This window comes from Coccinella septempunctata, chromosome 8 (assembly GCF_907165205.1).
Source record: "Coccinella septempunctata chromosome 8, icCocSept1.1, whole genome shotgun sequence".
In the NCBI taxonomy this organism is placed as follows: Eukaryota; Metazoa; Arthropoda; class Insecta; order Coleoptera; family Coccinellidae; genus Coccinella; species Coccinella septempunctata.
In genome coordinates this window covers 28816565-28842907 of record NC_058196.1, presented here as the reverse complement: position 1 = coordinate 28842907, position 26343 = coordinate 28816565, and the positions used below count along the sequence as shown (strand labels likewise).

The following is a 26343-nucleotide window of genomic DNA, read 5'->3' as shown; positions in this document are numbered from 1 at the left end:
TCTTGAAAAGTAGCTCCCTTTGGGTCCAATCAACATATCCTCTGAAAATCTGACGCGCTCTAATTCATCTTTGAAAACCTGCAGACGCTTTTCCCACCGCTGAAAGTCGATACATCATAGAACTTCTTTTCTTTCTACCATCTAATCTTCAAAATCCACTGGGTCTCCACGACGCTAGAGTAGATCCCGATACAACATCGTGGGTTCCTCAACTAGCAGGCACGCATCAGGAACATCTTCCAAACTTCCTCGCCATCTGAGGATATAGAAATTCCACGAAACTTTTCCTCGGCAGCGATTATTATCATTCAGCGAGTGGCCTGATCCGCATCCACATATCTCACGCATCCGTTTCCTACCTCCGAAAACAATGCGCAACTAATTTAAAGTGCTCAATATTCATGCACTGTGCGGAACACAGAATACTGCCGAGGACGCATCCCGCTTTTTCCGGAACTTCCGCGGAGTTCTCGTATTAAGCCCCCAAAAATCTTGTAAGCGGATGCCTGGAGGCGACGGAAAACGTCTTGTGTTATTCATGAAGGCAGAGCATCATTTTCTTCTGCCGGGAAATTTCTACGGTATTGAATGAAATGAGAAAACAATGTTAGGGCTCTCACTTGTTCACAACATTCCCGGATTATGCCGAATTTATGTTTTATGAGGAGGAAAATTGAAACTGTTAGGGGATCGGATGATGGAACGGCTGTAGCTGCGATGTTTTCTCCGGATGGGAAAAATTGATGGCTATTATGCGCGATCTCTGAGGTGCGAGGAAGCGACTGACTAGCGGGCGTGAAATTGGTAGGAGAAGTGTCTGTTGTCGAAGAAGAAGCGGAGGTATTGCAGAGGCCAAGGTATTGTGATTTCGAGGAGACAATAGATCGAAAAACTGCGGGAGATCGAGTAGTGGAATCGTGAGTAAATGTTTTTTTTTTTGTCCCATGCATTCTTGTCAAATTTTCTTCAAGTACACCGCTCAAAAATTGGAGTGGATATCTACTTACACGCCACTGCTCCCTACTCATCTCAGGTACCTCGCCCTCAATTGAAACTGTGCAACCTATTTCAGATTGTTCGACCAGAAACTATGCTACCGACAGCTTGCTGTGACGAAAGGATTTTGTCGTGCAACCGATCTTGTACGATGATAGCTCTTGCCCTTCCTCCACCACGATTACATGCAGCACTTCCACTAGTACGATAGCAATTCCACGCTCCACTAACTACACATCTCGAAACCACGAGAAAATTAGCATTTTTTTGTTGGGTTAAGCCTTCGTTTTTCATGTGGAAGTCTTCTGCACGCATGTTGAACTCGTGACTATGAATTCCCAATTGATACTTCCCAACATCAAACGAATTGCAATAGCCTGTTATGGCATATACCGACCACACAAAAATACCACAGCAGATTACGAATCTGCAACTAGATTTTTTGTAGCATCGGTAGTTTAGGAAATAAATGACATTTAGTGGAAAATTTCGAAAAAATTAGCCAACTTTGAGGAGCTGTAGCAGCCAGAAAAAGTGAATAAGACATATGCTGATTTTTTTAATGATAGATTGATCCTTTACAACTACGAACAGTTTCGTAACCACATATATCTTAATCTGCGTCCATCGAGTATGTATAATAATCTTTTTTTTTAACAATTCTGACAGGATGGTCCTAGACAGGTCTAATTTTGGAAGAGGTACTCTATAGGGTCCATGTCTGACAAGCTCAAGTAAATCCCGAATTTTCCTCTTGGGCTCCCTAACTATTGCTGAAACTGTTAGAAGTATTGAAACAACGCTTTGGAAAATGAAATATGATAAGTTAAAAAATAATAAATCAAATCATCTACAAAAATTGCTCGAAGTTGTCGTCATAAGCTTGATGCCCATATAGTCTTGTGGGAAAATGGGGTGGAAACACCAGTAATTTCCCAAGCACTACTTTGACTTCGTATACAGGGTGACAATTAGAAAACTTGAGGCCAATTATGTTGCGACAAGGATGTTTCCAGAGAAAAAGCCGGTACAGGTCAAGTTTTATTCGGAGAGGGGCATATTTTGAGCAGAATTGTAAGCCAAAATCTTCTCAACCCTAGGTGTAGGGGCTATCACCCCTAAATTCTCTATAGGGAATAGGGGGTGAGATTTACCTCAATTGAAAGATCACTTGACCCTCTACATGAATACTATGGTTTGCCAATTTTTATTGATTCCTTGAAGTAGTTACAGGGGCTGACAATTTGAAAACTTGCCAGGCCAATTATTTCTCGACAAGGATGTTTTCCTATGAATATAACTTGACCTGTTCCGGCATTTTCTCTGAAATCATCCTTATCGTGACATAATTGGACTGGCAAAATGTCACCCTGTATTCGATTTCCATATTTTATAGTTCAATGATGCGATCGAAATGCTGAATACCGAAAGAATAAAACTCAAGTGACTATCTCTGAAACCATCAAGCAGATTTAGCCTATTAACGCACCCCCACATCGTGACCTTGTAAAGTCCTAGGAGCCATGCGATCCGGGCAGGATCTGCAGTCTCCCGGAAAGATCAGAGCTCGTTCATCTTTTTGGCAGCATCGTCTCAGATACATTTTATCAACTCTAAAAGGTAAGCGTCCGGGAAAAGACGTTTTTGCTGATTCGATGAACAACTGTTCTCGATAACTCGTACCTTATTTTTCTTCGAGAGACAGGTGGATAAACGAGCTTCAGGAGTTGGTTTCGACGTTTCAGCGAACAAGCATCTTGGTTGTCTCTTTGTAAAATTGATTGTTGACGGAAAAAAGCAGGGAAATTTTTTTCTATTTGTGAGTGGAGGAACGTGGATATTCGTCAGATAGTTTTGTATCAGAAAGACGATATATTTTGCATTTTTTCATTCCGGAAAAATAACTGACAAATTACATGAAACTCATGAAACATTTTAATCTCATAAATACTGCGGTCAAAATTCTATTCTATGAATCCGACAGTTGTAAGACACCCTGTACTCTGTGATTATATACATTCTACAATCTGACATCGATTTTCAACGTTAATTTCTCTGATCTTCGATGTTTGTCAGGATCATGAAATGTCAGAATTTCCAACTTTTTAAGCATTTTTCAGATATTTCAAGGTGTGTGAGAGCCACCTTATCAAATTGCATTCTTCGTGATTCGACATGATGATGGTTATTATTCTTTTATTATACTGATTATTTTGTGAAATATGTATTATGGATTTCAGAGCCAACTTGTCAGTATTATACATCAACGAATATGGACGCGTGCCGTTTGAATCGAGCACATAAAAATGTCTGATGTAATCTGCTGTCCAACATCCTACTGACATTTGTCAACAATTTCGGGCCCATAATTCCGAAACAAAGGATAGTCGCCGAGAAGGCTTCCTGATTACTCTGCATGAACGGAAGTCGGGGTGTTTTTCCTCTGTTCGGGAATGCCCCATTTAGTATGAAATATTAACGTAATATTCCAACTTTGAAGTCGAAATGGAAGGGTGGAAACGAAGACATTTTATAGCGGAATAACTCAATTACCTTTGCAGTTGGTGCTCAAGAACCGAATCGGGGAGGTAGCCGATGAATCCACAAGGGAATCCAAATTAAATCGATTGACGCAATTTTATTACGTTTTCATTCTGCGCTTCACAGATGTAGCTCTAGGGGAATTTCCAAATGGTACACCCCTTTCTCTTTAAAATAGATAGTAATATGAGAGTTGTGTTCGTCATTTCGAAGACGACCTTAGAACTTGAACATATTCACCATGGAAAAATAGCTCTAAGACCCGTTTGCACCAAACGCACTTAGTGTTAAGTGTCCCTTAAAATGAACCCTTAACTTAAATTACGTTGCACCAACTGTTAAGTGACATTTAAATGGCTGAAGCTAGCCTTAAATTTAATCGCTCCTGTAATGACCACTTAGGTATTTAAGGGCGGGATTTTAACCTAAAATAATTTGTTGAACTCATAAACTGGCTGCAGAACTGCTGTGGTTTTTCTAATAACGTCAAGTACCTTTTATTTGACAATCCCATTTCATTATCAATAATAATGCTAATTCAGCAACAAAAAGTTGGCACTCTTTGATAATAATATAATAGTTTACTTGACACTGACTGACAGGACAATAAAGTTAGGTTATTGAAATGACAACGATCATCGGCAACCGACCAACCAATGAAAAGGCTTTATTGGGATGTTTCCCATCTATTGTTCTTGTATTGATATTGTTATATCATATGGTGATTGTGAATGTACTTTGAGTTCTGCATTATATCTGAACGTGTTATATTTGTACTATAATAATATAATAGTGTAATCACTATTTTTCGAACCATGCCACTCAGTTAAGTATGGCTTGGTCACACATAATTACTAAATATATATTGTAAAATACATGATATGTTTCCACAATACCAGTTTCGTTCATTTTATGTGCTTTGTTTCCTGATTTAGGTTGAAAGTGTTGTCTTCCATATGCATTTCCCAGTGTCGAAAGCTTTATGTCTTTACATCTAAGTTTATATATTAGATATTGACATAAATTCACGAAAAACCTTTAGAAATTACACGGACTGAATCAACTCGTCGAAGAGTAAAATTTTTGTGTCAAATTGCAATAGATTAAGGTTCATTTGACGTAGGCACCGATCACGGATCACACTGATATACTTCGATTTGACTCATAGAGCAGGGCGAACATTTTTTGTTTTCTTGGCGTCAATGTTAATCCATTTCATTTTTTACTTTCTCAAGCGAATTGGCATTCAAGAATTTTTCTATTGAATGGGTGGTCTACTAGTTTGATACCTAGAAATGTGTACTGCTCATTTTCAAGAAAATATATATTTATTTCTCAGTTCAGGACGTTCAGGTGCATGAAACATTTAATTCAAAGAAACGTTACATTTCCCTCATCAGTTCATCCATGTCATTGTTTAGGGCGATCTGTCTACACAAGTAAGCTGTTCCTTATTGTTTCTGAAAGAAAAATTCGATTTAATTGATACAAATTCAACTGAAGATTATCATTCTATTTCGAGTTGCTCATAACAAGCAAACTTCTCTTCGATGAAATACGAACGGAATAAATTCCACAAAGCGAGGAATTTTTTCACGAAAATATTCAAGAATATGGTGAGAAAAGCTTTTCTTCTGATTGTCGTTGAAATAAATCGATTATCCCTTTGAGAAAAACGAAATATTTTTCCAAAGTTTGTGCTTCTGTTTGCAGCAGGATTGCTCAATAATTTGTTAATTGATTTATTTCTTTCGAAAAATATGAAAAACTATTTTTTTGAAGATATTTTTCATAGTTCTTAGAAGGACAAATGGACAGCAAATGATAACGGTGTTTTTAAGTTTCTCTTTCAGCATATTTTTCAAACAGCACTTTTCTTCAATGTTTTTAGTTCAAATACATTAATTTCCTCCAATAGAAAAGAACTCTTTCACAAACTTCCCAAAAGCCAAGGTTAGATGAAAAAAATTTGAAATTTTCATGTAGAATGTAATGCAAATTTCATTAAAATAATCTTTATAACTTCACCTGTTTATCTATGGCTTGTTGAGCACATTGGAAACTGGCATTAACATCCTCACAGGTCTTTACTGGACCAAGGTTTTTGACACAATCCTTTATGTAGGTCTTGGAGTCTTCATTCAGGGGTTTCCATTTGTTGACGTTCTCGATCAGTTTTTCGGCATTGATTGTGCCATCACTGTTTGTAGATCCCTGTTCTTCATATATGCACTTAAAGAGACATAACATCTTTTCGGAAGGTTTGCTAGGATCTGCATTCAACTTATCCCAGTCCTCTTTTACGATGTTGTGTTTGGTCTCACATTGGGACTTCTCTCTGGCCTGTGAAAAAGGTTTATTAGATGAAAAAGAAGAACGTCTTATGTAGGGATCTGAGATTTTCTAAGTTGATTGTTCTCATACAATTTTGTAACTTATTTTCTTTGTTCTGAAGTCTTCACCAACTAAATTGAAAGAAAGTATATTTGACATCAATATCTTATCGGATATATCAGACAAATGCATTGAAAAAATATAAGGTACCCGCCAAAAATAATTGGTTGAAGAATTCTAGTGTCAGAACCTTTCGAAATTGAACAACAAGAAATTAATATTTTATGCGTGAAAATAATTGAAATCTACACTTACGACTGCTATCGCCACAAAAGAGATTAAAATGAAGGTCTTCAACATTATGGCTGCACTTTGAAAGAGTTATTTCGACTGAAATTACCGATGATTATTATTTGTCTTTTTATTCCGACCCATATCAATTTTTCGAAGAACTTTAATATTAAAAAACGATAACACAGAATTACTTGTCCCATTATCGAAATCCATATCGATGAATTCACGTGATGCAACTAATTAATGAACGTTTATTTGTTTTTAGTATATTATATTTCAGAGATAAGCAATTTTTATAGGAGTCTCATTACAGACAAGCGAATAAAATGGAAAATAATTACTACTGCCAGGGAATCAAGCTTATAATGTTAGTCAAAACAAACCAGCCTACGATTTTTGCAGGTTGATGTTCTTGGCTGTGTATATATGTTTCTTGGAATATTTTTTTCTTACAATAAAACTAAATGCATATTCGTGATCTACGACCTCGAACCAATAAGTAAAATGACCCCAGTCGATATAGCTAAATAAATAAAAAAAAATTTGGGACTCATTTCGTCTGCTACTTGTTTTTTCCCTAGCTCCACCACAGAACAAAAATTTATTCATTTAGCTATATCGACTTTGAAGGGAGAAAAAGATCATTCGTTCTGATAGCTGCAGAGCTTCTTTTCTGAATGAATTCTGTTCGTTGGCATTATCAAGAAATAGCATGTTTTATTATCTTACCTTTTTCTGTATAGCCCTCCGAACACAATGGAAGTAGGGTTCTATATCGTAACAGCTATAAACCAAGGTCGTTATTTTCTTGACACATTCGTAAATTTCTGCTTCCATAGAGTTATTCACCGATCTCCATGCTTTGAGATGTTTTATAATTTTATCCGCATCGACTGTTTTGTCGATATTGAGGGCACCAATTTTTTGGTATTCGCATTTGAGGAAACACAATATTTTGTGTGAGGGATTGTGTGGATTCTTTTCTAGTTCAATCCTTTCATTATTCCCAACGTTGTGCTGTACAGCACATCCAGATCTTTCAGCTGCCTAAAAATAGTAGAGTATATATTCCAAAATGTGTTTCAGTCATCTTTCGGTCTTGTTTATAGTATCTTTTCAAATGTGAGAATTTTTTCCATATTTCTGATGGTGATGACCTCAACATTCCATGCTATCTATTAATTCGAAGATTGAGAGTGAAAGCTTCAAAATTTTTCACGAATGGAGTTACACAAGGCGAATAAAAATAAATGAATTGATACTCACAATAACCAGACTCTCGAGTAAACCCACAATGACTAAAAAGAGCACGAAATTCATTATACTTAATAGAAGACACTCTGTTTCACCGTTATGATAATACTCTGGGTTTTCTATTGAAATTCTTGATTTGGAATATCTGTGGAGCATCATCAAATATTGGGTTATTCAATTGATAATAAAGCATGGTGTTTGAAAACACGATAAGAGTTGAAAATTCTTTTCAAAGCAAATCTAGTAATCCCCAGCGAACATAATTTACTTCTTTCACTTTGAAAGGCTCTCTAGTGTGCAAATTTTCATTGAATCATCTACCTATTGGTTTTTTTGGAATCTACAAAACGACTTCTATGCATTCCGTATCCTAGGATAGTAATAAAACACCCTACCTTTCAGAGAGAGGGGAAAATATGAGATTTCAAGGTGGTCAAACCTCTTGCCCATTTTTGACACCAAAATGAAACATTTTCATTTCAATGTTTTCTGGTATTAGCCTGGCCTGTGCTGATTATGAAGCCGAATATTTCAATACAATCGGATAAGAATGACAGGAGATATCTCAGTTTGCAATTTGCAATTTTTGAAAAACCCAATTTCGACGATGAAAATCTGAACTAAGAGATTTAGGATGACTTGCGAGTAGCTGTATCGCTATGTCACATTTCTATGATATATAGTTTCTATCTCTTTTCGATAATTAACTTCAGACTTCCACTATATATTCTGAACAGTAGAAAATAAGGTAATATCCAAATGAAACACACATTTACTGAAAAATACCTAATCTTCGTTTTGTTCACATTGAAATTATTCAGATATATTTGTATTCCTCTTTGTTGATGCTAAGTCTATCCCTTCTTGTGCCTCACTGAGAATGGGATCAGATTTGGAATCAAGAACTTTCAGTCTTGACCTGAAAGAAACAAAATTATAAAAATAAAGGTATATTCTTCACTGTTATTCTGAATTATTTTGTATTTTGTATAATTCTGAAATATTTCCCAAATAAACTCTGTATTTAATTCGTTTTGGTGAATCTACTCCAAAAAGTGAATCTACTGAAGAGGAAATCAATCTACCTAGAAATAATATCTACCAAAAATTTACTGAGGAGTTGTGGTTCATCAATACATGGACTTGTTACTATATCAGAAGACCTTCAATCTTCAATCTCAACTGAGGTTATTGGCAGCTCCATACTAAACCATTCTTCACGTTCATGATGAACTTACCTGTTTGATTTGAGCTTTTAGGATGCACAAGAAGTAGGGTTTTATGTCGGCACACTCGTTAACAGGAATTCCATCCCTCTTAACGCATTCCTTCAATTCTTCTCTTGTCACATCGTCCAATGTTTTCCGTACTTCGACTCCCTTCAGAAGTTTATCTAATTTGACGGTCTTGTCTTCATTGAATGCTCTCTGCTGCTCGTAATAGCACTTGTACATGCACAATATTGCCTCTGGAGGATTTGCAGAGTCCTTCTCCAAGTTCTCCCAATCACTTTTTGTGACGTGCAAATTAGAAGAACAGTCGGATTTTGCCGCCTATAAGAAATCGGAATTTGCATTGCTTATCCATCATTTTGGCTTACTTTTCCCGAATTACTGACCATATGCTCAACCTCTTATTGCATTTCATGACACCAGCGAGAAAATAAATCTATACTTACACCAACACAAGCCAATAAAAGCGCAAATATCACAAGATTCCTATGGGAATTCATGTTAGAGGCGTAGAGAACGATTCACAACAAATTGACCATTCAGTTCGATTTCATACAGATTTATCTCTTCTTGAATTTATATCAGCGATGAGGTGAGTTGTTATTGGACGACTGTCGTATAAACAATAAATCAATATTCTCAAAAATGTTCACGAAGGATCAATGACAAGTTGTTCAAGGTTCTTCAAATAATCTCTGGACATTTCGTTCGACTCAAGCATTATAACCGTCTGGTCATGTCATGGCCACATATACTGCTCGAAAAACAAAAAGTCTTTGCGACGTTTCAATGGTACTCTTGCAATTCTCAAAGGCAAGTGTTGTAGTTGAGGAAGAAAGAGTAGGTACTTCCATTCAAGTGGATAACGAATCACATTATTACACTGGGATGACTATTCAACCACTAAGTACATGTGTTCACAAAAACATCTTCAGTTAGGTGAAGGTATACCTATTTATTTCTCACAAAAATAAGAACTTCTACAAAAACATTTATTCTTTATTCATCACAAATTATTTGAGTGCATACTCTTTCCCGACTTTCAAATATCTTAAACCAGTTTCAAAAGTCCGTGCTTCTTCAAATCCTGACGATGTAAGCATTAGGTTTAGGAACTTGATGGTTTGTTATCCTGAAATAAAGAACATTCATGAAATAAATGGCATCAATGATTCGGTGAATAATAGTGAAAGACATCAAAAAATAATTGTTTCATTAAACCAATTAGGAGAGTATCTGCAATCTTACGTCTATCCTTTATTCTTTGGGAGTTTGATAGAAACATAAATAAATTTTTGGAGAATTTCAATATCGAAGAACATATCGATGATAAATCATTCGACAATATTGAAAATATTTTAACATTCAGCAGAGAAGCGATAATGACATAATAACTTATGTATAATTATGAATTCTCCTCTAAAAAAAAACGATATTTTCATTCACATCATTGAACAGAATAATGCACCTCATGCAGATCCAACTATCAACTATCAGATATTAATTTTTTATTCAATCATTTCGAACTGAATATGATCAAACGGAACCTGAAGTATGAGTATTAGGAACTAGTTTTTTTGCACCAATAAAAAAAATGATGAGTGAAAACTTGAAGTCCCCGTAGCCATCTTAATTTCTCGACTCGAATCATTGAATGTTTAATGAATGAGATTTTTGAATATCTTCCGATTACTATTTCAGAAGTACAATGACTCTAGGTTTAGTGGGAAGCTGTTTCAGTATGAGGTATATACTTGAGTATAAGTTGATATAAGCTTGCGTTCAGAGAGCTAACGATGGAGAGGTTTGGCTTCACTTTTACGGTGACTTGACATCAATATTATGGAAGGAAATATTGAATACTTGACAATCACATTTGAATTCTAATGTAAAATAGTCTATCATCCTAATCCAGAATGATTTAGAATAGCATAACTCCAAATAATCTCTTTTTCAGATTCACTCTTGAACCCTTCATCTCAATCTCATTGAACCTTATATCTTTTACTCATGGTGAACCTACCTGTTCATTCTCAGCTTTTCTGACGCACAAAAAGTACGGTTTCATATCTGCACATGTATTCAATGGAATGGCAACTTTATTTACGCATTCTTTTAATTCAGCTTTAATAGGATCGTCCATTTTTTTCCAAGCTGTGACCTTCTGCACAAGTTTGTCAGCGTCTATAGTCTTATCAGCCTTCAATGCACCAGCCTGTTCGTATTCGCACTTGAAGAGGCATAATATCTTCTCTGGAGGATTGGCAGTGTCTTTCTTAAGCTCATCCCAATCACTTTTCGTGACATTCAAATCAGTGGCACAGTCGGATTTTGCTACCTATATAAAGAAATTCTTGATGAGGATTGAATAGGTTGAAATTTGGCTGAGTATTCGATGAGAAGAGTTAGTTTGACTGTCATTTAGGCTAGATCCTGATGTGTCTGAAGATATTTTGGAATTTGAAAACGTAGGGTTTGATTTTTTCGAATTGTTGAAGAACGCCTATTTTTCTTCGATCTGAACGTTTCTTCAATAGGAGCAACAGGAATTTCAGTGCCTATAAGTCTTGAATACATAATGGTTTAATATTATAATAGTCGAATTCAAGTTTGAACGTCGATTTAACAAAATTTCGTGGTGATCGTAAACCTAAACATAGAAGAATTTTGTTTCTCAGAAACTATGTTCCAATTGTCGCTCAAATTTTGAATTGAACCTCCAACCTTATTTTAGAGCTAAGTCTAGGTACTGTTATAGTTTAAGTTTTCTAAAAATAATTTCGTTTAGTTTGCTGTGTAGGAAATTTTGGGTAGGCATGGAGACATAAAAAAAAAGATATAGATTGTCAGTCAGAATATAATTTTTGAGAAAAGTCACTTATTTTTAGTAGAGAATTAAATATTTTTTCGATAAGTTGCGATTCCGTTGATATAAATAACAAAATGGCGCCCAACGTGGGGCGATTTGAGTGAAAGAAATACTCAAAATATTGAATCCAGACACAAGAGTTCAGCTGGAGCACAAGAAAATAATAATTCAAACATATTGGATGTTTTAATGAAGATGAAAGAAGATTTTAAAGAGTTTGCGGAAAGAATTGAAAATAAAATGGAAGAAAATTCGAGAGCAATGAAAGTAACAGCAGAAAGATTGGAAGATATAGAAAAAAGATTTGAAAATAGAATGGAAGAAGGTTTCATGAAAATTAATGAAATTTTCAATGAAAGAGTCAATAAAACAGAAGAGAAAATAGATAGGAAAATGGGTATGATGATGAGACAATGTCAGGAAGATTTGGAAACAACAGAAAATAACATTCGAAGGGAGGTGAGAGAGAAATTAGATATGGATATAAATAAAATTAAAGAGAATATAGACAAACAAAATGAAACATCAGAAGGAGTCATGAACAAAGAAAATTCTACGTCAGGAATAGTCAAGTTGGGGGATCAAGAATGGAATTTCAATGGAAAGGTAAAAGGAAAATATACTGCACTGGTGCCATTAATTAGGAATGTTGAGCAATCGGTAAATCGAGCATTGTCATGGTTCAATGATGAAGAAGGAGCATATATAAGAAAGTGGAATCACACAAGTAACAGAAAATGGGAGAATATCATCCAAAGAGTGAGAGAGGGAGTGGAATGGATTGGAGAGAGTTATTTAAGAAGAAAAAAGAGAAAAAAATGGAGAAATCATAAAAAGTTAAAAAAAAAAAAAAGATTTAGGTTAATAATTGATGATTTTTTTTGTGTGTGTAAAATTCAGTTTGTTAAATTTAAAATGTTTATTCCCAAAATTTTCAATTTGGGGAGTTTAAGTTAAAGTTTAAGTTTAAGTTTTCTAAAAATAATTTCGTTTAGTTTGCTGTGTAGGAAATTTTGGGTAGGCATGGAGACATAAAAAAAAAGATATAGATTGTCAGTCAGAATATAATTTTTGAGAAAAGTCACTTATTTTTAGTAGAGAATTAAATATTTTTTTCGATAAGTTGCGATTCCGTTGATATAAATAACAGTACCTACTGAAATTTTGATCGTAGGTATATTGTAGGAGATACTAGATAAAAATGAAAAATTATTTTGTTGATCGAAAATGAGAATAATAACATATGTAGTTCCTAAAAATATTCTGATAAGAGATTAATCAATTAAGTAGTTTGTTTATGTTTTCACTATCATTATCCAAGTCAGGTTATCAATGAAATTTTGACATAATATTATGTAATTTTCCATTAATGATAGTTTTGATTAGACCGATAGATTGAAATCATGACCATTGGAGGTTTGAGATGGATTTACAAAGGCACAAGGAAATTACATGGCCTATTCAAAATGGAGTAGACTCAATTTTCTATATTTTGGATGATCATTCAAAGTAATTGTAGAAATAATTAATACTCACTGCTGCAAAAGCCAATAGAAGCGCGGATATGACAAAATACCTGTGAGAATTCATATCGGTGGCTAGAGAAACGATTCACAACTGACTATTCTGTCTGATTTTATCATATTTTATCTCGTATATATATTAGAGGTGAAACTGTCTAGTCATTGAACCCGCGTTGTATCAACAATTAATCAATATTTCTGGGAATTTGTGTAGTCGCTGTATGACAAGCCATCGCCAATTTCAAGGTTCTTCAAATCATCCTACGGCATCAGCAGACAACCATCATAGCAGTGGGAAACGATGAACCTGCAGAATACACTGCACAAAAATAACTACAGGTCTTTCCATTCGCAATTATTATCTTCATCACACTCTTTAGTGCATATTTTTTCATATAAAAATGATTTCACACTAGTTTTCTACTTTCATCATATCAAACTTTATACAAATTATGAAATGGCGAATAATAAGGGCATAATGATGTTCCACCCCATCCACTATAATTCTATCTAATTAATCATGGACCATAAGTTCAAATCAATAAATCCGCTGTATACAACCTGAGTAATTTTGCCAACCCCAATTGAGCTCCATTACCGCCTAATTCTGCATTTAGCTGTAGGGTGATTCAAAACAAAATACATGATGTGCATGAAGGTAATATGGAAAGCTATGGTCGGTACCCTTTTCAAGAGGTAAATTAAGGATGTTTTCACAAAAAACCTAAATAGATTCTCATCCCAGAAACATGAGATTAATTACTATTTACGTCCTGATATAATTAATATACAGGCTTGGTTAGAAGTGTGGAAACAGGTGAATATCTTCGAAATGAAAAGGACCATATTTGTGAAACTTAACGGGCAAATACAATGGCGTATAACGGAAAAGATCTTCACTTTTTTATCAAAACAAGGGACTTGTTATTCCGAATTAACACATATCTACACTCAGTTCAGAAGGAATAATTTGGGAAAATTGGAGATGAATCATTTCTCATTTCCGCATAGAACGTCCACTTGTACCTAATTTGTTTTAGGTGATTCCCCTGAATCAAACACAATGTGGACCACTACATAGATAGAGTCTAAAACACTTTCAAATTGATTTTGATAAAAATTACCATTACTACACTTGTCACAATAGAGAATTGTTCTGGCGAAATTTATGAATGACTGAATGATGAGTTTTTGGGAATTTGTTTATCATTTCACTTGGTTTGAAATTACCAGTTTTCATTTGGTTACAAAATATACATAATGATCTAAGCAAGCCTAGCAGCATCAGGAGCAGTAGTACTTGTTCCACTTATAGTTTAGGTCCATTTCCGAAGAAGGTTGACGACTTGAGTAAAGATGTTTTTCAAGCAGTCTGCAAATAAAAACCATATTGAGATGATGAATATCGATTGATATCAAATTTGATCATTGATTTCCAATTAAGTGAAGATAATATTAGGTTTTTATTGCACAAATGTTTTTTTTAGATCAAGGGCGCATCCAAAGAGGGGTATAAGGAGATATACCCCTCAGAAGAATCTGAAAATAACCTAAACATAGAAAAATTTGAGGAAGCGCCCTTGATTTGAATCCCCATTTATAGTCTTACCTCTTTTTTAACTCCATTGTAGACGCAGAGATAGTAGGGTTTGACATCCGAACAGCTGTTAACAGGAACTGTCAGTTTCTTAACGCATTCCTTGATTTTGTTCTTGTTAGTTTCCGGCAGAATCATCCACTTTTCGACATGAGCGATTAGTTTTTCTACATTAACAGTTTTGTCAGCATTAAGAGCTTCTGAAGCCTCGTATTCACATTTGAAGAGGCACAGCATTTTTTCCGTAGGCGTGGTTGGATTTTTTTTTAATTCGTGCCAGTCTGATTCTTCTACGTTGAGTTCTTTCCCACATTTAGATTTATTGTCATCCTGTGAACGATAAAAATATTGTTTTCGAGTACAGAGACTCTCTTGCATATATACATGAATTCAACAACATTTAAACATTTTCATTTGATCGAGTTGAGCAGATTTCTCAGATTGAATAAAATAAATGCGAATTTTGCTTTTCCATTGCAGATTTCTGTGTTCTTTGAAGTAGGAGGAAAAGTAGGAGAAGAATATTTGGAAGTTATAATATCAGGTTGATATTGAACAGAATTTAAGATGTTTTTAGACCAGGGGCGGTTCCAAAGAGGGGTATTAGGAAAAATTACCCCTAGACGAATCTAAAAATAACCCAAACTCACGAAAATTTTGGATCTACCCTTGATTTAAATTATCTCTTGTAGCTTTACCTCTTTCTTAACTGCATGGTGGACGCAGAGATAGTAAGGTTTGACATCTGAACAGCTGCTAACAGGAACTGTCAGTTTCTCAACGCATTCCTTGATTTCCTTCTTGGTGGTTATCTGCAGAACTTTCCATTTTTCCATTCGCTCGATAAGTTTGTCTGCGTTTACAGTTTTGTCAGCATTTAATACTCCTGCACCTTCGTATTCACATTTGGTGAAGCACAACAATTTTTCTGCAGGGTCGATTGGATTTTTTCTCAATTCGTCCAAGTCTGATTTGTCTACGTTGTGTTCCTTCGCACATTTACTTTTTTCTGCAGCCTGTTAACGATGAAATATTGTTTTCGAGTTCAAAGTTCCATACACTTATACATAACAGAAAACATAGCAATCTTTCTCCTCTCAATCTCAATAACATAAAGATTAATTGGAGAATGAATTTTGTCAAATAGTTATGGACCACAAATTAGATATTCAGATTTATTTGTCAATATTTCTTTTGATCCTTGAACTAAAATTTTATCTGCAGTTCAATTTCATGCGAGTTTTTTGTATCAATTAAGTAAATTCAGTGCATAATGATTGAATGAATAATGCCCTTCATTATGAAACATGAAACAAATAATCAAAGGAGAGAATTTTAATAAATCAAAGAGACCGATGAACTGAGGAGATTTCAGTGAGGAAAAATAAGGCACCAATAATTTTTATAACTATAATCTCATAATTATAAGTTCTATTTCACGACTGAAGGAAAATAGAGAAGCACTACTTACAGCTACATAGGCTACTAAAACAACCAAAAAACATATATATTTTGTAGAAAGCATGGCGACGCTTGAACTTCTGTTGAAAAACTGAGGATTTATTTTAATATTTTTTCCAGATATAGTCGTCCGATAAGTTCCATGATTGGTCCCTTTCTTATCTTTCCGTTAATATTCAAAATTGGCGTGTTTTTACATAATATACTAATCACATTGCAATGTAACAGGAGGAAGGTATTGTTATCAGTTCTTGAGAAATATTGGAAAAATATTCACGAATACATGAACAACGATAACTCTCATAATTCTGATATTCAAAAAAGTGTTGAAATGTATTCCAAAAATGGAACATCACTCAATATTATGTTAATTGTGAATGACGAGCATTGGAAGTTTGTCCATAGTTCCACTCGATATGAAATGCCCAGTTTTCATCTCAAATCTGCAAAATATACATAAAGGAAGCCAAATACGGAATAGTGCAGAAGGTTCAATATAATACAACACATTTAGAATACTATTTTATTAAAATTATCACACGAGTATTATTAAGGTCAATTTCTAAAATGATTGAAGAATTTAGTATTTTTTAGGATCTAAAGAGGGGTATAAGGAGATATACAGAAATCAGATAATAACCCAAACATGAAGTTTGAAGATCCGCCCTTGATTTGAATCCCCATTTGTAACTAAACCTCATTCTTGAGTACATTGTGGACGCAGAGATGGTAAGGTTTGACATCTGGACAGCTGTTAACAGGAACTGTCAGTTTCTGAACGCATTCCTTGATTTCGTTCTTCGCGGTTTCCCGAAGACGTCTCCACTTTACTAGTTCTTCTACAAGTTTGTCTGCATCAACAGTTTTGTCAGCATTGAGTGCCCCTACTCGCTCGTATTCACATTTGAAGAAGCACAGCATTTTTTCAGGAGGATCGATTGGATTTTTTTTCAATTCCTCAAAGTCTGGTTGGTCAATGTTGTGTTCTTTCGCACATTTACCTTTCTCAGCAGCCTGTGAACGATAAAAATACTGTTTTCTTCCATATATATAAATACAACATTTAAGTATTTTTATCCTTCTCTAAATTTTAATAAAATGAAGATTAATAGAAAATAGATTCTATCGAAAAGATTTTGACCACTAATTTAAGATTTGGATGTATTCGGTTATCTCTCTCTTGATCTTTGAAGTGACATTATTTCCAAGAACTTCATCAGCAAGAGTAAAAATTTTAAAAATTATAGAAACCTTCACAATATAAACATAGATACTTGAATCTTTTAGCCACGTCAAAAGAAATAAAATCTAATTATGTAACACATGAATATTACATGATTATGTTAAAATTTAGATATTTTTCTTGAAAATATATTCTTTTTGATAAGAAAATATAATGAAAACAACAAAAACACTCTCATTGAAACGAAAAACTGTTGAACAGCGAATGAGAAAACGTATCACCAAGAATGATTGTAATCTCAATATTGTGAGGATATCCAAATCTCCTATAGAGTTGAAAAAGGATAACTTCAAGAAGAAAAAATTCACTACTTACAGCGACATACGCTATCAAAACAACAAACAAACACAAAGATCTCGTTGAATGCATGGCGACGATTGAACTGGAATATCAGATGGATAACTGACTATTGATTCTTTCAACATTTCTCCGAGAGATATATAACAGTTTGAGATGTATCAATTGATCAGGTTCCAAAGTCATTCGTTAAATTTCATGATTTTTTCTTTTCTTATCTTTACATTAATATTCTAAACTGGAAGATTTGTGCATATTATTATATAGTAACAGAAAAACGTCATTGTTATCAGTTCTTAGAGAAAATTGGAAAAATGTATAAATAAATATAAAAGGATTGAAATAAACAATGATAACTTTCTATTTGCTCCGAAGGAGATGGGTAATAATTGATAAACATCATAAGTCATGCATACACAGAACCGAAAAAAAATAATAAAGAACTCAATATTGCCTTAATCTAATTTTGCCTGATGTTAAAAATCTTTCACTCATATTCTTTCCAGCTTGTTCCAGAGAGCTATGCCAGCAAGTTAACGAATAAATTTGGCAATAGAGGAAAGATTCATGAAGAATCTGTATACTTACTGTCCTTAGAGTCTTTTCATAGAAGGTTAACCACCTGTTTGGCTCATTTGTTTTGAATATACCTATGTGGATTTGGTATTACTCTTGTTTCTTAATATATTAACTTTTTTCTACTTTTGACTGATTTGATTATCCTAGAACATGAATCCTTCACAAAGAGAGTCTATTCATCTATTTTTATATGACATAACCAAAACACTTTAAATTAGCAGAACCATGACTACGACACTTTTCAAACTATGAGGTAGTTATTGTGAAATTCGTAGGTCTGTACATTTATAGCCTTGTTAATTCTAACTGTCGGGCATTGGAAGTTTGTCTATCGTATAAAGTGACCAGTTTTCATCTCAAAGCTGCAAAATATACATAATGGTCACTAAAGGAAGTTAAATACTGAAGAGTGCAGAAGGTTCGATATAAAACACAAGATTTAGAACGCTATTTTATTAAAATTATCACAAAAGTATTATTTAGGTTCATTTCCAAAGATGATTGAAGAATTGAGTATATCTAGATGTTCTTCAAGCAGTTGCACTCATCTGCATTATTACAGGTTTCTCAGTATTTAATGAAACAAATTTTAATGTTGCTCTTTCATTGCAGAATACTGAGTTTTTGTCTATTCGAAACTGGATGTTGTCTTCGACTTCACTAAACAAGAATATTTCCTTCTATAATAATCAAAACAAAAAATTTGGAAAAGTAAGAAAAAAAGAAGAATGTCAATATCAGGTTGATATAGCACAGATTACCATTTTTAGACCAAGGGCGGATCCAAAGAGGAGTATAAGGGAGATATACCCTCCAGAATTAAGAATCTGATAATAACCCAAACATAGACAAATTTGAAGATCCTCCCTTGATTTGAATCCACTTTTGTAGCTATACCTCATTCTTAAGTACTTGGTGGACGCAAAGATGGTAAGGTTTGGTATCTGGACAGTTGTTAACAGAAACTGTCAGTTTCTGAACGCATTTCTTGATTTCGTTCTTTTCGGTTTCTCCAAGATCTCTATACTTTCCTACTTTTTCGACAAATTTTTCTGCATCAACAGTTTTGTCAGCATTAAGTACTCCTACACGTTCGTATTCACATTTGAAGAAGCACAACAATTTTTCAGCAGGCTCGGCTGGATTTTTATTTAATTCGTCCCAGTCTTGTTTACTTACGTTGAGTTCTTTCTCACATTTCCCTTCATCTGCCGCCTGTGAACGATAAAAATACTGTTTTCTTCCATATATATATAAATATAATACAACATTTAAATATTTTTATTCTTCTCTAAATTTCAATAAAATGAAGATTAATGGAAAATAAATTCTATCGAATAGTTTTTGATCACTAATTTAAGGTTTGGATGTTTTCTGATATCTCTCTTGATATTTGAAGTGACATTCTTTCCGAGAGCTTCATTAGCAATAGAAAAAACGTTAGAAACTGTAGAAATATTTACAATATAAACAAAGATACTTGAATCTTCTGGTCACGTCGAAAAAATACAACCTAGTTATGTAACACAGGAATATTGTTGAAATTCTGAGATTTTTCTCGAAAATATATTCTTTTTGAGGAGAAAATATAATGAGAATAACAAAAAGGCTTTCATTGAAGCGAAAATTTGTTAAAAATCGAATAAGAAATCATATCACCAATAATAATGATTATCATCTCACTATTATGAGAATAATCATTCTAAATTTCCTATAGGGTTGAAAAATGGATTAGTTCGAGAAGAATAAAAGACACTACTTACCACGACAAAGGCTATTAAAGCAACAAGAAAACATAAAGATTTTGTTGAAAGCATGACGAAGATTGAACTGGAATATCAGATGAATAACTGACGATTGATTATTTCAACATTTCTTGGAGAGATATATAACAGTTTATGATATATCAACTGATCAGATTCCAAAGTCATTCGTTAAATCTCATGATTTTTCCTTTCTTATCTTTCCTTTAATATTCGAATTTGGAAGATTTGTGCATACTATCATATAGTAACAGCAAAACGTCATTGTTATCAGTTCTTAGGGAAAGTTGAAAAAATCTATCAATAAATATAGGAATTAAAATAAACAACGTTAACTCTCCATTTGGACTGAGGAAGTCGAATACTGAATAGTACAGAAGGTTTGAGATAGTACACCACATTTAGAACATTATTTTATTGAAATTATCACACAAGTATTATTCAGATACATATCCAAAGAGGATTGAAGAATCGGGTATAGATGTTTTTCAAGCAGTTGCACTCACCTGAAAATAAAATCATATTCAGGATTTGAAAACAATATCTGGATATCTTATTTGATCATGTTTCTCATAATTCTGATAAGACAGGTTTCTCAGTATTGAATGAAACGAATTTTGATTTTGCCATTTCATCGCAGAACGCTGAGTTTTTTGTCTATTCGAACATTATCCGTTCAATTCTGTTCATTGTAGGTATTGAGTGTTGTCTTCAAATTTGCGAAACAAGAATATTTCTTCAAATAATTCATTACATCAAAAAACCAGGATGAGTGAGAGCAAAAAATTCAGTAATGATAATATCAGGATGATATTGCACAGTTCATTTTTAGATCCAAAGAGGGTGTTAGGAGATATTATTGCCCAGACTAATCTAAAAATAAGATCTGCCTTGATTTAAATCCCCTGTTGTAGCTTTACCTCTTTCTTAACTGCATGGTGGACGCAGAGATGGTAAGGTTTGACATCTGAACAGCTGTTAACAGGAACTGTCAGTTTCTGAACGCATTCCTTGATTTCCTTCTTGGTAGTTTCCTGTAGAACCTTCCACTTTTCAATATGGGCGATCAGTTTGTCTACATTTACAGTTTTGTCAGCATTAAACACTCCTGAACCTTCGTATTCACATTTGAAGAAGCACAACAATTTCTCCGCTGGTTCGGTTGGATTTTTCCTAAATTCGTCCCAGTCTGGTTTGTCTACGTTGAGTTCCTTCGCACATTTACCTTTCTCTGCAGCCTGTAAACGATAAAAATATTGTTTTCGAATAAAGAGATTCTCTTCCTTATACATAAATTCGACAACATTGAAACATTTTCATCCTTCTCCTCTCAAGTTCAATAAGATGAAGTATTTTATGGAAAAGTTTAAGTCCACTAATACAAGATTGAGATTCGTTGGCAATCTTTCCTCGCATCTTCGAAATGAAATTTTCTCTGAGTACTTCATCAGCAATTATAGAAGGTTTTAAAATTGTAGAAACTTTTACACTGACACGCAATTGAATATCTTGAGGAATTCAAGCAAACCTGTAATGATTAGGATACAGGATTTTTTTTCAGTGAAATATTCACAAGAATACTTGAATCATTTTGCCACATCAAAGCGATCTAATCAACACATGAATATTACATGATTATGTTAAAATTTTGATATCGAAAATATATTTATAAAAAAGGAATACAATGGGGAATATTAAAAAAATTTCATTGAAGCGAACAATTGTTAGAGAGCGAACGAAAAAACGTATCACCAATAATGATTATTTCGAGGATAATCTTTCCCAAGTTACTAGAGGAACAAATAGATTAACACGAAGAGAAAAGACACTACTTACAGCGACACAGGCTACTAAAACAACCAAAAAACATAAAGATTTTGTAGAAATCATGACGACGCCGACGATTGAACTTGAACTGACGATTGATAATTTCAACTTTTCTTCTTGAGATATATAATAAATTGGGATACCTATATCAATTGATCAGATTCCAAAGTCATTCGTTAAATTCCATGATTTGTCTCTTTCTTATCTTTCTTTTAATATTAAAAACTAGATGATTTATGCAGACTAATCACATAGTAACATTATTATCAGTTCTTATGGAAAATATTGGAAAAATTCATCAATAAATATAGGCATTAAAACAACAATGATAACTCTCATGTTACTCCGGGAAGATAGACATTAATTGATAAACATCATAGATAATGCAGACATACACCCAAAAAATCAATGAAGAATTATTAATTGCCTTAAATTCATACAATTTCAAGTCAATCTATGGAATATTTAATTTTTGCCTGATATTTTTCATGAAATTTATTATGGGCTATATACCTATGTTGTGATACTTGATAAAAATGTTTAATTTAAATGGACAATGAATTTACATTATAACACTAGGATGATTATTTAGCCACTAGGTTACCTATATATTTCTAACAAAACCACTAAAATATTTGTTCTTTATTCAACACAAGTTATTTGAGTACATTCTCTTTCTTTCTGTTGAAAATCTTCAACTAGTGGCAAGTGGCAAGGAAAATGATGTACAAAAGACTGTTCTGTCTGATTTGATGATAATTCATCTAGTTTATATATTAGATGTGAAAAGTGTCCAGTCCTTGAACTCAGGTTGTATCAACAATTAATCAGCACTTCTAGGAATTCGTGTAGTTGTTGAATGACGAGTCATTGCCAATTTCAAAGTTCTTCAAATCATCCTACGGCATTAGCTGAGAACCATCATAGAAATGGGAAACGATGACCCTGTTAAATACACTGAACATTATTTATATTCGCATATATTACCTTCATGACTTACCAGTAGGTACATGATTCTTATGATGGCTAACAGGAATATGAAACTCAACTGCCTGAAGAATTTCAGGATAATCTATTTTGTAAAATAAAATTTTGAAAATTCCATCACGAAAACACTTTCGAATTGATTCCGATACAAATTAGCAAAACAACGATTACGATACATCCCTATAAAGGTTCATTCTTCTGGAATTCATGAATGTGTATATAAATGGGGTATTTTCCTAAAACTCAAAAAAAGAATTAAAAATTATTTTTGGAAACCATTTTCCATTGGTTAGTCACCACATAAAAGGTTCCACTCAAAATTCAGTAGGAAAAAAAATATAGCCTTTGAAAAAAAATTTGTGAGAGCTTGTGACGTAGAATGCCTTTACTTGAGTCTAGTAATTTTTGTGAATTCGACAACATCGGAACTGATCAAGAGGATATTATATAGAACTTGGAACATAAATGCATTTATGTATTTATGTTCCAAGATACAGAATTATATCTTCCTGAAACCGATGACAGTATCTGACATTGTTTTAAACGTTCTTGTCAGATTGTTATAACTTGTGGAAATGAAGTCGAATTTTTCAAAAGCAAGCAGTGAAAATTTACCACCTGTAAACTTTCTCATATTGATGACTTTAGGAACCTATAAAATATATCAGCAATGCCTTCTTTCATCAACAATAACAGCCCAAGGAAGATCGAATATTAACTGACAATAAACAACCATAGACTCAATAATATATTATCAAGTCTATGGAGATCAGAAAACATTGATGAGAGTCATTGATGGCAATACACAACCATAGACGCAATAATATATGCAGATCAGAAAATTTGATGAGAAACATTGATGAGTGTTCCAACGATGCCGGATTGTAAAAGTGACGTAGAATGTTTCTGGGAGAATGCCTCCGCGATGTGAATTTCCGTAATTAAAAACAGGCAAAATACAACTGTTAAAATAGAAAAAAAATACTTTTCCATATATTTGAGATATGAGGATTTCGTTGATATATATTTTGAAATTTAGGAAAATACCCCATTACGTAAAATTTGATTGATGAGTTTTTTGAGTTTCTTAATCGTTTCACCTGGTATGGGAGTGACCAGTTTTTATCACAAAGCTGCAAAATAAACCTAATGGTCCCTATCAAGCCAAGCAGCGCTAGTAGGTACTTGGATAGACGAAATACTGAATAATGCAGAAGTTTGGATATGAGTACACATTTAGAACACTATTTCAACCTTTCTTCTATTTCATTGAAGTTATCACATATCTAGATGCATTTATGTAACATATATTTTCTCAATACATTCCACAGGAGTGGAACATACATATTATGTGAAACACAGTACTCCTTCGAAGGTTTATTCATAAAAACTTGTATAATTGACCAATCACAATACATAGGTACTTCATTAACAAAATCTTTTCCAAAGAAGATTGGCGATTGTAGTAATGATGGTTTTCGCCAAAATGCAGATGGCTGGAAATAAAATCATATTCAAGAGATGATGAATACAATATCTGGATATTGAATTGGACCATGTTGAGCAAAATTCTAACAGGTCTCTCAGTTTTGAAAGAATTTTTTTTTATTTTGACATATAAGGTGACACTTTGTAAAACTCATTGACGTTTTGAAACGTTTCACTTTTCGTAACTTGTTACGAAAAGTAACTGATGATACTTTTTTGTGTCCTTACCTGTAGCACCTTCATTGTGGACGCAGAGATAATAAGGTTTGATATCTGAACAGCTGTTAACAGGAACTGTCATTTCTTGAACGCATTTCTTAATATTTTTCTTGGTAGTTTCTTCCAGATTTTTCAACTTTGCAACGTGAGCGATCAGTTTGTCTGCATCAACAGTTTTGTCCGCATTGAGTACTCCTGAATCCTCATATTCACATTTGAGAAAGCACAGCATTTTTTCCGCAGGCTCAGTTGGATTCTTTTTTAATTCCTCAAAGTCTGGTTTGTCTACGTTGAATTGTTTCGCACATTCACCTTTCTCTGAAGCCTGTGAACGGTTCAAAGATTTTCCTTTATATATACATAAATTCAACAAAACATTATTTTTTTCATCCTTCCATCCTCAATTCCAATAAAATGGGTATTATTTTATTTGGCAACCTTTCTCTCGATCTGTGAAGTGAATTTTTCTTGGAGAACTTCATCAGCAATAATAAAAATTTTCACAATAAAAAGCAAGTGAAGATCTTGAAGAATTCCAGCAAACCTGTAATTCTGAGTCAACTAGATAGTATTGATAAGTAAACTGAATTCAACCAGAGAAACTTGAATCAAAAATGAAAAATAATGTACCTAAAAATGTAATTTCTATTACATAATAATAATAATTATTCGTTTACTTTACGAAGAAAATAATATAATACAAAACCCATACTCACAGCGACATTGGCTACTAAAACAACCAAAAAACATAAAGATTTTGTAGAAAGCATGGCGACGCTTGAACTTGAATTGAACAACTGACGATTGATTGTTGAAATATTTCTTCAAGAGATATATAACATTTTAGGATATAAAAATTGATCATACACCAAGGTCTTTCTTCAAATTCCATTCTTTCATTTCTTATCTTTCCGTTAATATTCAAAACTAAAGTACCTATTTATGAAGAAATAAATAACATACTAACTGAAAAACATCATTGTTATCAGTTCAAAGAAGATATTCGAAAAATTTATTAAAAAGTATCTGCATCAATAAAAACAATGATTACGATCCGTAGGAGATATTCATTAATAAACATCATAGATGTAGCATACACACATTATCTGTAGATCCTCTGAACTGCTAGCCGTAAGTGCGCAGTCGTCTGCATATTGAAGTTCCGTGATAAAATCTGTACTGGTTTTTGCTCTGAGGCTCTTCAGGTTAAATAGTCCTCCATCAAATCTGAATCTTATTTCAACACCTCTTACAGGCTAACTCATGTCAGCAATTATCTAGACAGCTATGGCGAAAATATTGAACAGTAAAGGCGCTAACACGCAGCCTTGTTTTTTCCAGAGTTGGTGAAGAAATGGTCGGTTGTAGAGCCATTATGCTGTATTCTAGCGGTGTTGTCAGAGTGGAGGCTCTTGCACACTGCCAATCACTAGTACCTATAGTATCTACTGAATTGAGGTTAAATTGAAGATAATTGAGAGACAGTATCGAACCTATTTGTAGAATTGTTAATGGTCGATGTGATATTATTGTTACCGTATTATCATGCCATTTTATTCTCATATCGTAAATCTTCAAACCTACAGAATGAGAAAATCTCAAATCCAACCCTGCTCAAATCCCAGCGCCTACTGTATATGCGGGCATTATCAACCTCAACGACCCTTCTGACCTCACTCCCGACGGCGTGGAAAGCGTGAAAGATATCAGAAATCCCGGTATTCAGCATTCCCCATTCGAAATTATCTGTAGAATCTTAAATCCTCTTCGGTAACGCGAACCTTGAACTTTTAATAAGCCCGAAGTTGTGACGAGAGGCTTCTTTGTTAATTTCTTGCT

At 33.8% G+C, this 26343-nt stretch overlaps 7 protein-coding genes across 9 annotated transcripts; all 7 read right to left on the bottom strand.

The window, feature by feature from the left end:
- Positions 1 to 4846: 4846 nt before the first annotated feature.
- Positions 4847 to 6343, bottom strand: LOC123318915. The gene is made up of 3 exons (XM_044905696.1): positions 6187 to 6343; positions 5566 to 5880; positions 4847 to 4997 (listed from the first exon to the last, which is right to left on the bottom strand). The coding sequence occupies exons 1-3, from the start codon at positions 6229 to 6231 to the stop codon at positions 4989 to 4991; spliced, it is 369 nt and encodes a 122-aa protein (XP_044761631.1). The 5' UTR covers positions 6232 to 6343; the 3' UTR covers positions 4847 to 4988.
- A 1847-nt stretch (positions 6344 to 8190) lies between these two features.
- LOC123318952 lies at positions 8191 to 9275 on the bottom strand. Its single transcript, XM_044905733.1, has 3 exons — positions 9098 to 9275; positions 8658 to 8972; positions 8191 to 8338 (listed from the first exon to the last, which is right to left on the bottom strand). Exons 1-3 carry the CDS (start codon positions 9149 to 9151, stop codon positions 8318 to 8320), a joined length of 390 nt encoding a protein of 129 aa, XP_044761668.1. The 5' UTR covers positions 9152 to 9275; the 3' UTR covers positions 8191 to 8317.
- A 354-nt stretch (positions 9276 to 9629) lies between these two features.
- On the bottom strand, positions 9630 to 16165 carry LOC123318400. The gene is made up of 5 exons (XM_044905011.1): positions 16112 to 16165; positions 15339 to 15656; positions 14653 to 14970; positions 10675 to 10989; positions 9630 to 9783 (listed from the first exon to the last, which is right to left on the bottom strand). The coding sequence occupies exons 1-5, from the start codon at positions 16163 to 16165 to the stop codon at positions 9760 to 9762; spliced, it is 1029 nt and encodes a 342-aa protein (XP_044760946.1). The 3' UTR covers positions 9630 to 9759.
- Positions 16037 to 17816, bottom strand: LOC123318953. Of its 2 annotated transcripts, none has more exons than XM_044905734.1 (2): positions 17660 to 17816; positions 16037 to 17115 (listed from the first exon to the last, which is right to left on the bottom strand). In XM_044905734.1, exons 1-2 carry the CDS (start codon positions 17711 to 17713, stop codon positions 16792 to 16794), a joined length of 378 nt encoding a protein of 125 aa, XP_044761669.1. In that variant the 5' UTR covers positions 17714 to 17816; the 3' UTR covers positions 16037 to 16791. The 2 variants fall into 2 exon arrangements, with proteins under 2 accessions (XP_044761669.1, XP_044761670.1); XM_044905735.1 differs by having other exon boundaries at positions 17663 to 17813.
- An 842-nt stretch (positions 17817 to 18658) lies between these two features.
- LOC123318399 lies at positions 18659 to 19468 on the bottom strand (the record flags this gene model as incomplete). The annotated part of the gene is made up of 1 exon (XM_044905010.1): positions 18659 to 19468. A coding segment is annotated over one exon (357 nt), but the record flags the coding sequence as incomplete, so codon positions are not given.
- Positions 19469 to 20383: 915 nt separating this feature from the next.
- LOC123319369 lies at positions 20384 to 21921 on the bottom strand. The gene is made up of 3 exons (XM_044906287.1): positions 21820 to 21921; positions 20904 to 21221; positions 20384 to 20489 (listed from the first exon to the last, which is right to left on the bottom strand). Exons 1-3 carry the CDS (start codon positions 21871 to 21873, stop codon positions 20472 to 20474), a joined length of 390 nt encoding a protein of 129 aa, XP_044762222.1. The 5' UTR covers positions 21874 to 21921; the 3' UTR covers positions 20384 to 20471.
- Positions 21922 to 22435: 514 nt separating this feature from the next.
- Positions 22436 to 25365, bottom strand: LOC123319368. Of its 2 annotated transcripts, none has more exons than XM_044906286.1 (3): positions 25221 to 25365; positions 24514 to 24829; positions 22436 to 22755 (listed from the first exon to the last, which is right to left on the bottom strand). In XM_044906286.1, the coding sequence occupies exons 1-3, from the start codon at positions 25272 to 25274 to the stop codon at positions 22718 to 22720; spliced, it is 408 nt and encodes a 135-aa protein (XP_044762221.1). In that variant the 5' UTR covers positions 25275 to 25365; the 3' UTR covers positions 22436 to 22717. The 2 variants fall into 2 exon arrangements, with proteins under 2 accessions (XP_044762221.1, XP_044762220.1); XM_044906285.1 differs by lacking the exon at positions 22436 to 22755 and adding an exon at positions 24162 to 24293.
- Between the last annotated feature and the right edge of the window lie 978 nt (positions 25366 to 26343).

What these genes read in the sequence shown, in the direction of transcription:
- LOC123318915 (XM_044905696.1), bottom strand. Translation starts at nt 6,231, where the DNA reads ATGTTGAAGACCTTCATTTTAATCTCTTTTGTGGCGATAGCAGTC. An exon ending in CTTTTGTGGCGATAGCAGTC is followed by an intron (nt 5,881 to 6,186) that starts GTAAGTGTAGAT and finishes CCTTTTTCACAG; the next exon opens with GCCAGAGAGAAGTCCCAATG.
- LOC123318952 (XM_044905733.1), bottom strand. Translation starts at nt 9,151, where the DNA reads ATGAATTCCCATAGGAATCTTGTGATATTTGCGCTTTTATTGGCTTGT. An exon ending in TTTTATTGGCTTGTGTTGGT is followed by an intron (nt 8,973 to 9,097) that starts GTAAGTATAGAT and finishes GATTTCTTATAG; the next exon opens with GCGGCAAAATCCGACTGTTC. An exon ending in TAAAAGCTCAAATCAAACAG is followed by an intron (nt 8,339 to 8,657) that starts GTAAGTTCATCA and finishes TGTTTCTTTCAG; the next exon opens with GTCAAGACTGAAAGTTCTTG.
- LOC123318400 (XM_044905011.1), bottom strand. Translation starts at nt 16,165, where the DNA reads ATGCTTTCTACAAAATATATATGTTTTTTGGTTGTTTTAGTAGCCTAT. An exon ending in TTTTAGTAGCCTATGTAGCT is followed by an intron (nt 15,657 to 16,111) that starts GTAAGTAGTGCT and finishes CATCGTTAACAG; the next exon opens with GCTGCAGAAAAAAGTAAATG. An exon ending in ACCATGCAGTTAAGAAAGAG is followed by an intron (nt 14,971 to 15,338) that starts GTAAAGCTACAA and finishes TATCGTTCACAG; the next exon opens with GATGACAATAAATCTAAATG.
- LOC123318953 (XM_044905734.1), bottom strand. Translation starts at nt 17,713, where the DNA reads ATGCATTCAACGAGATCTTTGTGTTTGTTTGTTGTTTTGATAGCGTAT. An exon ending in TTTTGATAGCGTATGTCGCT is followed by an intron (nt 17,116 to 17,659) that starts GTAAGTAGTGAA and finishes TATCGTTCACAG; the next exon opens with GCTGCTGAGAAAGGTAAATG.
- LOC123319369 (XM_044906287.1), bottom strand. Translation starts at nt 21,873, where the DNA reads ATGATTTCTACAAAATCTTTATGTTTTTTGGTTGTTTTAGTAGCCTGT. An exon ending in TTTTAGTAGCCTGTGTCGCT is followed by an intron (nt 21,222 to 21,819) that starts GTAAGTAGTGTC and finishes TATCGTTTACAG; the next exon opens with GCTGCAGAGAAAGGTAAATG.
- LOC123319368 (XM_044906285.1), bottom strand. Translation starts at nt 25,274, where the DNA reads ATGCTTTCTACAAAATCTTTATGTTTTTTGGTTGTTTTAGTAGCCAAT. An exon ending in TTTTAGTAGCCAATGTCGCT is followed by an intron (nt 24,830 to 25,220) that starts GTGAGTATGGGT and finishes AACCGTTCACAG; the next exon opens with GCTTCAGAGAAAGGTGAATG. An exon ending in CCACAATGAAGGTGCTACAG is followed by an intron (nt 24,294 to 24,513) that starts GTAAGGACACAA and finishes TTTTATTTCCAG; the next exon opens with CCATCTGCATTTTGGCGAAA.